The sequence below is a fragment of the Dipteris shenzhenensis genome, chromosome 17, assembly GCF_047967505.1.
Source record: "Dipteris shenzhenensis isolate YYH24624 ecotype China chromosome 17, Dip_SZ_1.0, whole genome shotgun sequence".
Taxonomy (NCBI): domain Eukaryota; kingdom Viridiplantae; phylum Streptophyta; class Polypodiopsida; order Gleicheniales; family Dipteridaceae; genus Dipteris; species Dipteris shenzhenensis.
Window position 1 is genome coordinate 51,861,289 of NC_141612.1, and position 12,240 is coordinate 51,873,528.

The window sequence follows — 12,240 nt, forward strand, 5'->3', positions numbered from 1 at the left end:
TCAGGAGGATAAGAAACAGAAGACCATGGCTGGTTTGATGCCTGATGTGATCAGTGAACAGCCCCAGGGTGAGGAAATTCAGTGATGCAGAGCTTGGGATAAGGCCAACTTTATTTCTCCAAAGATGGTAGCGAGATTGGGCATTCAGGCCGAGGAGATGGGACCGAGCTGTGAAGCCAGTATGGCTAACCCGGAGTTCACCACTCTTGTCACACCTATCATAGGAAAGTTGCGCTTGCATATTCAATCTTTCATGGACAACGAAGACTTTTATATTATGCCACTTGCAGGTTGTGACGTTTTGTTGGGTATGCCATGGATGCATCGCTGGAATGCGGTGATAGAGGCCAAGAGGAGAAAATTTGCAGTTTTGCATAAGGGGAAGACCCATGTAATTGACGCAAAATTAAAAGGGGAGCCTGTCCCAGTTGTAACGGCTTATGCCATTAATTCTGTAATGAAAAGTCATTTTTCTATGTACATGGTTTTTTCTAGAGAGATACCCTTGTAAATGAAGAGCATACTGTTACCCATTCGCAAAAGCAAAGGGTTGTTTGTCTAACTGAATTTTTAGATTGCTTTTCTAATGAGTTGCCTAGTAAGCTTCCACTAGAAAGGCCGTAGGACCATGGGATTGACATCACACCTAGCAGTAGTCCACCAAATAAATCACCTTACAGAGTTAGTGGTGTAGCAGGAGGAGATCATGAGACACGTAAATGAACTTTTAGTGAAGGGGCTGATTCAACAAAGTTCATCGCCTTATTGCTCTAGTTCTGTTGGTTCAGAAGAAGGATGGTTCTTGGTGTATATGTATTGATTACCGCACCTTGAATAAGATCACCATTAAGAATCGCTTCCCTATACCCACAAAAGATGCTACTCTCGAAAGGTTGAAGGGGGGTTGTTTTCAGCCGCATTGATTTGAAGAGTGTGTACCATAAGATTCGCATATGTCCAAAAGATGTGCATAAGACGGCATTCAGGACTTCTTTTGGGTTGTGTAAGTTTTTGGTTATGTCTTTCGGACTCACTAATGCTCCTGCCACCTTCAATCGCATGATGGACAGAATCTTTCGAGACCACAAAGCCTTTCAGGCAATGGTGACACCATCTGCAGAGGCACCCGGAATGCCACGTAGCTTTATGGGCAGCACGCAGCCGGGAATGCAGAATTTCCAGCAGCCTATGATGGGTGGAATGCCCCCTGCAAATGCCAATATGATGTACTCAAACATTGGGATGCAGCCTGGAATGCAAACAGGAATGCCTGGGACAATGGGCAATACTTGGAATATGCCACAGATGCAGGGAGTGGGACTTGGAATGCCAAACCCCACCATGGGTACGGTTGGAATGGCTCAGAATGCGGGAGCAGTGATGCCACCACCGTTTTTACAGCCCCCCGTTTATGACAATCTCACCCCTAAAGGCAAATTGAAAGATTACAAGGAGGGAGGGGCAGCTGTCAAGTTTGAGACTTTCAATGGGATGTAGGACAGATTGAAGGCTTTGACATTTGTGCAACAGTTTAATGTTGCCTACTCAGGTGGACACTTCACAGAATCCTCCAAACTCCGAAAGGCAGCCACCTTTTTGAAGGGCAATGCGCTCCAATGGTGGATTAACCTCCTCTTGCAAGGCAGAGCACCTACCATTTGGGTCGAATTCAAGCAGTCTTCTCAGCAGCATGGCTCACTACCACTTTTGAAGTGGATATCATGACCGCTTGGTACAGGTTGGATCCTGCAAATTGCAAAAATTTGGAGGACTACAATAAGAAGTTTTGGGAAGCCCTACTGCCAGTGAATTCTTACAGACATGTACCGCTGTCCGAGCAAATTGAAAGATATTGCTGCGGGTTGCCAAAGGAGATTCGGGACTACTGCACGAAGACAAGGTTTTCCAATATGTCTCAGTTGGTTGAGAATACCACTACAGCTTATGCACTAATGCAAGGGAAAGTTTCTGGGTTCAAAGAAAGCTCACAGGAGACATCAAGGTCAAAGGGCAGCAAGACGGAATCCCCTTAGAAGTTCAGAAAGTTTTCGCAGTCCATGAAGGCAACGTTTGTTGGAGGACAAAGGCGAGTACTGACCCGCATGTCTGATGAGGAAAAGCAAATTCTTTATGATGCCAACAAGTGTTATATTTGCAAGGAGGAAGGCCACAGGGCTTTTGAATGCCCACATAAGAAGCGGAAGTTCCCTCCTTCTGAGCAGGGTGAGCACAACGAGAAAAAGAGGACTGATCAGAAGAATAAAAAGCCCAAGCCCACTGCTGGTCTTTTGCCAGACTTGATTGGGGCTGTTCAGAATACAGATGCTACAGAGTTATGCCGGGCATGGGGCAAGATAAGAGACCAGACAACTATGATGTTTTTCGATCCAGGAGCCAAGGCCAATTTCATCTCTTCAGAGCTGGCTGGAAAGTTAGGAATAAGGGTAGAAGAAATGGGTCCTTTGTGTAATGCAGATATGGCTTGTCCGGGACTCAACCAATCATTTACTCCGGTGATAGGCAAGCTGCGGATGCATATTCAGAGCTACGTGGACACAGAAGAGTTCTATATTATGCCGTTGAATGGTTGTGATGTGTTACTGGGGATACCTTAGCACTTTCGTGTTGGAACTGTTTTGGATACAAAGAATAAAACAATCACAATCACTCACCGTGGCAAGACCCAAGATTGCAACATGTACATTTTGCATAGCATATGTATCTTTCATTGAGCATATTGCACAGGACATTTGCATCTTGTGTCCTACCTTACACATCTTAAACTCACAAATCATGCAGTAGCCCACTCGGCCCCTTTTTCTGTCAAGACTAGCCAAAGTGATCTCTTCCTCAAACTCACGGAATATGTTAACAAATTTGATCCTCTAATTGCCATAGTTGTTATCATCATATTTACTATTTTGGTCCAAGAAATTGATATCACCATGATTTTCTATAATAACATAACAAGTGTAAAACAATTGCAAATCACCTTTAGCTTTGCAAATTATTACTTTTAGTAAACGGAGGACACTAATGGAAACATATAACGGATCAAAGTTGACCAATGTATGGCTAAAACTGCCAAAAAAAGTCATAGAACTATTATAAGAGTTTACTTTTGATATACTATAAATAGACAATTTCATTTTACATGGATAGCATTTGATATTTTGAATGTGTCAGTTAAGATGGCACTTGAAACTGATAAAATTTGATGAAAATTTGCTCCAAAAGGTACAAAATGGCATGTCAAAGGTACACTGAATTTTTTTGAATAACGAGACCCAAATTTAGTTGGGTTAGGCTCATGTATATTTTGAGTGCGAAATCTTAGTTCAAACCAAGTGCAAAACAAATATATACTAACCAAGATCTAAGCCTTCAAAAAGGCATTTGGTAATTGTTTCAGTTTGTATGATCAGTTTTTATGGTGTTTGATCACTAGACTTATCCGAAGATAATGCTAGTTGGATGTCAACTAGGCTAATCATCAAATACAATCATAAGTTGAGGTAAAAAAATAACCTTAGTGTAGAAATGATGGCAAGCACATGTGATGTTGGCAATGCATATTAGGAAGCATGGTTGGAGATGGTGAGAGAAAGCATGCACACGATTGAGACAAGACACACAATGTGAAGGAACAATGGTGATGTGCCTGATCCAAATTGTGGTACAATGGCCTCCTTTTCTAGGCAATAAGCTTGCCTCATCTTCGAGACACTTTGCATTACCTGTAATGTCAAAGGAGGAATCTCCCCTAAATGATGTCACACACAAGTCAGGGAGACTTTAGCACATGTCAAAGCAGCCATGCCTAATATTGAATGGAAGGTTGATGATGATGATGATGGCAGAGCAGCTAATATCCAGCACTCCAGAGGACATGCTATCCTTAAACTTAGTCACGAGATTTACGGATCAAGCTTCTTCGACAATCTTACAAGTTGAAAGGGATCAAGATATGGATAGGTGAGGAACTTACACGAGCTCAATTGAAGAATAAGGCAATGGAATTAGCTTAAGTCCGGGCTGTTAGGAAGGAGGGAAAATGGGCACTTTACCATGAAGGTATAGCACTAATCAAAGAGTTTAAATCCCAACCAAAAGACTCTCAATCTTAAAGTGATGTATGGTTGATTACTCTTTCAAACTATTATATAGGTACTCTAAATAATTGGGGTTGCTTTTGCACTCCTTGGGAGCTGCCATGTGCCCTCCCTAAAGCAGATGTACTAGATGGTTTTTTGCTGTCCCATAGACCTGTCAGTCTCCCGTGGACATTAATAGACTCTCTCTCTCTCTCCATGGACAGCAAGAGTAGAGACAGAGCAGAAACTTGCACAATAGATGCCAAAAAAAGAAGACATCATCAACACCATTGACGAGTTGGTCAATAGTAGAGTGAGGGAGCAAAAAGAGCAGCAAGAAAAAGCTCTAAACATCAGAATTGTGGGGGTGGAAGAGAGTGAAAACAAGGACATTAAACAGGTCCTCACACACGTCTTTCAAAAGACCATGCACATATCTGCCACAAAATGGCAAGATGCATTCAGAGTGTGAAGGAAGGGAGAGCCAAATCATAGTGAAATTTCAAGATGCACAGTCCCGCCTCAAAGTACTGGATCACAAGCATCATCTCAAAGGGCACTCCATATGCATAAACGAAGACCTCATGAGAAATCAATATGCCCAAAAACTCAAAGAGCTAGAAGTCACTAGGAATGCAAAAAAGGAAGGACAGAATGCCTATATGAAGGATGGGAAAGCAGTAATTACAGCAAAGAGCAAAGGGGGAGAGAAACAAAAGGATAAATAGGAATACGAGACCCTCAGAATCAAAATATGGAATGTGGAAGGATGGAATCTAGACAAGATCATTGCATTAGAAGATGAAGTGTTGGAGACAGACATACTCATAGTGTTGGAAACATGGGAGCATGAGGGAAATGAATCCCCAGAAATCAAGGGGTTCTTGAAGACATCAATGTGGAATGCAAAAACACACATGGGGGGGAGAGCTTTTGGTGGGATTGCATGTTACATTAGCATGACATGGCACAAATTAGCGAGAGTGGTAAAGAAGGATCCACATAAACAATATATGTGGTTAGAGATAGCAGCAAAAGAGGGGAATATGAGGTTGGCAGCATGCTATTTTGCACCCCTGCAATCACCCATATACAAGCAAAACAGCCATCTATCCTGAGAGGACCCTCTTATGCACTTGGGAGAAGACATAGCTTAGTTCTCTAAAGAGCATGTAATTATCCTCGCCGGAGACTTCAACGCAAGGACACGATCATTACAAGGGATCGTTACAGTGGAAGGGAGAGATCCCATTTGGATGGAGGAAATGGAAGAGGACAATGCAGAAAGAAAAGGCTGGAAAAGGACATCCAGAGATGACGGGGAAATCACCCAAATGGGAAGGCAACTCCTCACCCTATGCGGATGCTTTGGAATGCAAATTTGCAATGGCACCCCGTACTGGCACCCCGTACTTCAAAGAAACGGAAGGATACACATGCAAAACTCCTCAAGGGTCGAGCGTAGTTGATTATGTGATCATGAACCCGCATGAAAGACACATACTTGAGCACTTCAAGATTGAAGAGGAGTATATTGATTCTGATCACAGAGCAATATCTATGGGCATCGTAGGGACAAAGCATATAGAAAAAAAACAGGAAATTCCTGTGCAACCCAGGCTGAGATTGGATTATAAAAAGGCACACATATATGAGCAGAAACTAGAAGAAGAAATAGCACATTGTCAGATGCCTTCCACATGCCAAGAAATGAGTGAATGCATGACAGACTTACTGCAGAAAACAGCTCATGAATGTTTTACAAAAAGCAAGGGGAGGAGCAAAGGCATGCCCTGCGACCATTGGTATGATCAGGAATGCAGAGTAGCAAAAAAAGCATGGACAACAATAGACACAATCGAGAAGGAGGACAAAGCTAGAGCCTACAGAAAGTTGGTAAGAAACAAAAAAATAGAGTTTCTCAAGAGCAAACAAATTGAGATCTTTGATGAGCTTAAGCAAAATCCCATAAAGTTTTTCCAAAGGCTACATGGCAGCATATCCCAAGAGAGGAAAGCATCATGGGAAGACATGATAGATTTTGTCAAAGGCCTCTGTGAGAGAAAGGGAGAAGAGAGGGTCAACAATAACTTTTCCATCAAAGCTGTAAATACTGTCATAACAAAGGAAGATGTGGGAAAGGGTTTGAGAAAGCTCAAAAACGGAAAGGCTCTAGACACACAAGGGCTAGTGGCTGAAATGCTGAAATGGGGGGGTGAGAAGACAAAGAAAGTGCTCACTGCACTCATGAATCGAGCCTTAGAAGAAGGCTTTCCCAAGGAATGGCAACTTAGCAGGATCGTACCAATCCATAAGAGCGGGGACAGCAAGGTGACCAAAAACTACCGCACCATCATGGTGAGTAGCCTAATGGCCAAGTTATATGGCACAATAAGTGAGCCAAAACTTAGCAAATGGGCAGAAGAGCAAAGAGCTAGGGCACTATCCCAGGCAGGGTTTCGTCCTAAACATTCGACAATAGACCACTTGGTTGCCATAAGGGCTGCAACGGAGGGGGTCAAGAATAAGAAAGAAGTAGTCTACTGTTGCTTTGTCGACTTGAAGAAAGCATTTGACACAGTTCCATGCAAAAAGCTATGGGAAAGACTAGAAAAGCTCGAAGTCCCTCAGGAGATCAGAGAAGCCACATACAGGTTATATGAGAGAGTATTAGCTGAATTAGCGCAACCACTTGTAGATTGCTCATGCTCTGAAGGAAAAGTCATCATAAGCAGTGACATAGGAGTCAAGCAAGGCTGCCCCCTCTCACCACCTCTCTTTGGTCTATTCATCGATGAATTGGAAGAGTGGATGAGAACACACAGCGGCGAAGGTGTCCAGATTGCAAGCTATGCCCTCTTATTGCTTATTTATGCAGATGATGTCGTCTTCTTCGCCAAAAGCAAGAAAGAGATGCAAACACATTTGGATACACTGGAAAATTCTGCAAACACTCAGGAATGCAAGTCAACATATCCAAGACAAAAGTGATGGTGATTGGGACTCGGAATAAACAGGTTGATTTCACTTTTGAGGGGGAGCCTCTGGAGTCTAGACAGTGTCACTACATATAAATATTTGGGGCCGGAATTTGCAAACACTTACAAGTGGAATGCATGTGTGGAAAGAAGAATCCTGGGAGGTTTGAAAGCTTTATACAGCTTCCAAAACAAGTGCAGAAAGGCACACTTATGAAACTGGGAAATGAGAAAGTTTGTGTATACCATGCTCATACAAACAGTGGTCCTTTACGGGTGTGTCAAGCCTGGGCACCTGGGCTCTCTAGGGCCTACTGGAACCGAATAGAAACTTTGCATAAATGATTTCTCATAGAGGAGTTACGGGTGAAGGCACAAACACTGTACCTCATCTTGTTGGCTGAGATAGGTATGATACCTCTCGAAGGAGAGGCATTGTGCCAATTCATGGCATACCTCAACATGAACGCCAATAGGATACCACACAAAGCAATGGAAGCTACGCGAATCGCTGGATGGCACAGAGGGGCTGAAACGGATGGAATTATGGGGTACAACCGCTGCTGATATCCCCGAAGTTGCATGTGAAATCAGGGAGTTGGTGATGCAGAGAATGCTACAGAAGCTATGGCAAGAACCGGGGGTAAAAATGCAGTTTCATAAGCAGGAAATCAATCCGATGGACAGATATGGAATGCAGAAATACCTCGGGAAGACATATCAATATTTAAAAGACATTTAATCTGCAAAATCAGAACCAGCTCACATAGAAAATGAGCAGCATGTACTCCTAAAATGCCGAGAATATGCGCAAATCAGAGAACATTATGGGGGGCAATAGAAGCAACCTGAAATCCCTACTAGAGTGGCCAGCCAAAGAGCTAGGCAACTACATAAAGGAAATTTTAGAATATCGCAACAAAGTACTTGGTCTAGCACACAGGCTAGCACAACAAGTACTCACTGCATAGCACATTTATGCTTTTATTTATACTATTTACTTTCAATGGATGTAAACAATCACTACTTGTTGATAGTGATCACTGTCCCATAGATCATGAAGGGTCTCATGAGGACGTTAATACAATCATATCATATCATATCATCTCTCTCTCTCTCTCTCTCTCTCTCTCTAAAAGAAGATTTCAGCAATGTCACGCAGCATCACAACAGTTTGGAGAGCTTGCTTTCCCATCCTCACCTCGCAGCCTTGGGCAATTACATTACCAAGGTCCTTGCATACCGTGACCAATGTATTACACAGGTAGCAACATGCTAGCTGTCCACTCCACCCTTCTTCAAAGAAGGAGACTTTTTGTAACATTCCATTGGGTCCCATGGGTCGATTTCAGGCCCCCTACGATAATAATAGTTTCTTTCTTTCTTTCTTTCTTTCTCTCTCTCTCTCTAGCAGACTTTAATAAACTTTCTTTCTTTCTTTCTCTCCATGGAGGGCTAATCTGCTGTTCACGGGCCTAGTCCGCTATTTGTGGACCTCTCCAAGATCCATGGAACTGCCGTAGGATCTGCACCAGTAGCCATCGGCTCTATAAGAGCTGTCTAAAGCTGTTTACAGATGCACCATCATGAAGAATCTATGACGGGGACTATTTGGAGTTTCTAGTGTGGCTTCAAGAATCCCTGACAAGCCTCAAGAACCAATCAAGATCCAAAGTGAAAGCAGTCTGAAACCGCGCCATAACCGAATACCAGCCGTCACAGGGACTGTTCTGAAGCTGTCTAGGGGTTCGACCTGCCCTGCCAAATACTGTTAGGAGGCTCATGTAGCTATGAGTGTGAGAGGGAGCTGTCTACATTGCTCTAGGTGCCCATAGGGACCTGCTCTACAGAGATCACTTCTTACAGGGCAGTTCCGGGTCTCTTCACACAGACCTCGCATCGAGAGACGTGCCAGGACCGCACCTCTGCGTGGCCGACAGCACTCTATTGCCGACTTCATGCCTCCACTGCCTCATCCATCCTTATATCTTGCTACTGTCGATGATGATGATGATATTGATGACGATGTTGAGACGAATATATAGTCGACCATCGACATGACTATGTTGTACTTAGGACTTAGTACTGCCATTCTGCATTTTTGCATTTTGCATTGGTATGGACGCTCGTTTAGTTGCTCCACTACCACAGCTTGTTGTATCAGGATTTTCACAGTCTCATAGACCTATCGGTCTTCCGAAGACTTTAATAAACTTTCTTTCTTTCTTTCTTTCTACTTGTTTCAGCTGCTCTGTAAGCCTCTCAACTATCCAACCTTTGATTCGGCTGTTTGCAGGCCAATGTGAGATGATGCATAGGAGGCTGATGTACTTCGAGGATATAAGAATGCATACTCTCAGCATTAAAATACATCACACTAAGGTATTCTGATATTTTTCTATGTAAAAGGGAGAGTGTCAATCAAAATCTCAGAGAATTGTGTGCATTGTGTGCAATATGCTAACACAAGGATGTGTGGAGAATACATGGGAGAAGCAAGCTTTGCATAATATGCTATGTTGTTCATCTAGCTCCAAATATTTAAGTGTGAAGAAGACCAAAAGTGTTAAAGCCCAATATTTGAGAAGACTAAAAGTTTTTACTTTGGTTATGCCAAGAATATGAATTTCTTGACTTCTTGTGCAACATGCATCTCTATGGTTAGGACTTATTTGTAAGAGAACAAGACAATGCCCTTGAATCCTAAAGATCAAGTGGTAAGACCTTGTCTCCATCATGCCTTCACGTAAGATCGAAATTATATAATCAAACTTTCCACACATGGCAAACAAAAATCAAGTTCCATTATTTCCTCTACAGGTGATCGCTCTTCGAGGTTTCGGGGAAGATGCTTTGGTCTTTGACGTTGGAAATGGAGGTATACTCTCTAGATCCACGGATGATATTCTTCTAGAGGTTGCCTTTCAGCCTGTCAGGATTGCTGGTTTTGTGGACCATGGAGCAGGCTTGCAGTGGTACTTAGACCCCAACCCTCTGCTCTTGGCCCTGGGATCCTGGAGGCTGTGGTTATATGGAGGTGCACCTATCAGGTGCTTGCAGTGGGACCCAAGAGAGTGGGAGTGGATAGATCATGGACACCGAGAGAGGGGGATTCCCTTCTTTCGTTTCACCGTAGCTAATGCCAGGAGATTTCAGCTGAGCAGTAGAGGTTGGATTCCCTCCAGAACCCCCCATTGGGATAGCTTCTTCATCACCGCAGATTTGCGTAGGAATTTCTGGAGGAGGCTCTGGAAATCCCTCAAAAATAGAAAGATCACTCTTTTCTTTTGGCTTTCTATTCATGGAGGGATTGCAGTGAACCTGTGGAGATCACGATTTGGGGCTGATCCCACTTGCCCTCGTTGTCATTCTGCAGAGGAGTCAGTGCGTCATTGCCTTTGGGACTACAATCAAGCGAGAATTGTTTGGAAAGGAGTTACTTGGATACTCAGCATTTTTCATACTTCCCCTTTCTTCATGACTTGGGGCTCGGTCACATGGTTATCCCTTACTGGGCCCCAGATGTTTTATGAGGGTGAGCCTTCTTCTTGGGCACTCTCGATCCGCCGACACGAGATAGAGCCCTGCTCTCTTCAGGATGTACCACATATACCTTTCAGAGCTTCACATGTTTCAGTGGACACCTCTTGGGAGATTTTGGCCAGCATTTCCTCTTGGCACATTTGGAGAGCCAGATGCACAGAGGCCTTGGATGACACCCAGATACACCCATCACAAGTGTTCACGGGTATTTGGAGTGACACAGTTCACACTTTGATAGCCATATGGGCTAGCATGCAGGGCCCTTCACGGGCAGCCTCTTCTAGAAGGACTGTATTTCTTCGAGTTTGGAGGGGTTCTCTCCCTTTTTCTCGGAGGCTACTACCGGATTGAGATGGCACTATCAGCCTCAATCCTTTCTTTTTGGCTCTTGAGCTTTTCATGCATTGCATGGTGTATCATGTATTCCCGTATGGAGCTTGCTCTAACGGTTTTCTTTAATACTTAATAGAAGTCTCTTTTTTGCAAAAAAGAAAAAATCAAGTTCCATTTGATGAGAGAGAATTTGAGGGGACTAGTTAAAAATAAGGTATCCACTTCTTCCACTATGACTCATGAAAGAGCATCTAAAGAAAAGGCAAAGGCACCAGCTCATGACAGTGCTTGAGAAATCGTCAAACACTGCTAGAAAAGAAAGAGCATATGCCATCATTGCTCTTGGCCTTGGGGATGATTATGTACACCACATCTTTGATATAGAGCATATGCCATCATTGCTCTTGGCCTTGGGGCTGAAGCACAAGCCAAGCTTGACATGCTCTTTGGAGCTAGAGCTAGAATCCCGAACCGGTCTTTAAAAATAACTTCTTTCTTCATCGACGTATGCTTTTTAACATTCTCAAAAACATGGATTTAGGTTGTGATTTTGACTCAATCCTCTTTTACCCATACTCCATCTGTCCACCTCGAATTCCCCCCAGCATCTTCCATAAGATGGCCAAGCACAAAAAACGCAATCGGCATGCCTATCAACAGCCAATCATAGAGCTCCCTCAAATTTCAATTGAACCGCGCTTAAATAAACCACTAACGATATTAGTTAGCTTTAAAAATATACCCTGACAATAAATTTACACAAATATTGAATATTGGGGACAGGCTGCCTACAGGCATGTAGTGTATGAACAGCATTGTAGCAACATAACCATGAAAAGAGAGAAAGTGTAACATAAGATGAACACAATTATGACTTATCATTTGCACAAGAGAAATGATGGTAAATGTTTATTTGCCTAACAAAAATGTGGGAATAAAGAATAGATGATTGATGTTCCCTCTCTATAAAACCTACACTGCATGATGGCAACTTCAGAAGCTGTTGAACCAGCTTGGGCAAGCTTCAATTTGAGAGTTCGGAGGGTTGAAGCTCGGTCTGCCAAATATAAAAGTCCTGTATCAGTTAAAACCTGCATTGACAAACACTTAGCTGAGATGCTAAAAAGAATCGACTAGAGTGATCAAATATACCTCTGCTTTGTGCAATCACCACGAATATCAAAACAGATTGGAACAGACAATAGCACACACCAATAACATCTTCATTGATTAAAACAAAACCAACATTAATAACTCATATCCCCTCTGTCAACTTCGATCTCTTTGCAAAT

General features: G+C 43.0%; 1 protein-coding gene and 1 pseudogene across 3 annotated transcripts in view; one reads left to right on the forward strand and one right to left on the reverse strand.

Annotated features, from left to right (window-relative positions):
- The window catches only part of LOC147892270 (F-box protein SKIP2-like), a 228,241-nt gene that overhangs the window by 110,744 nt on the left and 105,257 nt on the right, over positions 1-12,240 (reverse strand). For all 3 annotated transcript variants that reach the window (XM_087388682.1, XM_087388683.1, XM_087388681.1), the window contains one exon: positions 11,925-12,039. In XM_087388682.1, coding sequence (XP_087244808.1) covers positions 11,925-12,039 — 115 coding nt within the window. The remainder of the gene's footprint in view (positions 1-11,924; positions 12,040-12,240) is intronic.
- Positions 1,342-2,615, forward strand: LOC147892272 (uncharacterized; annotated as a pseudogene).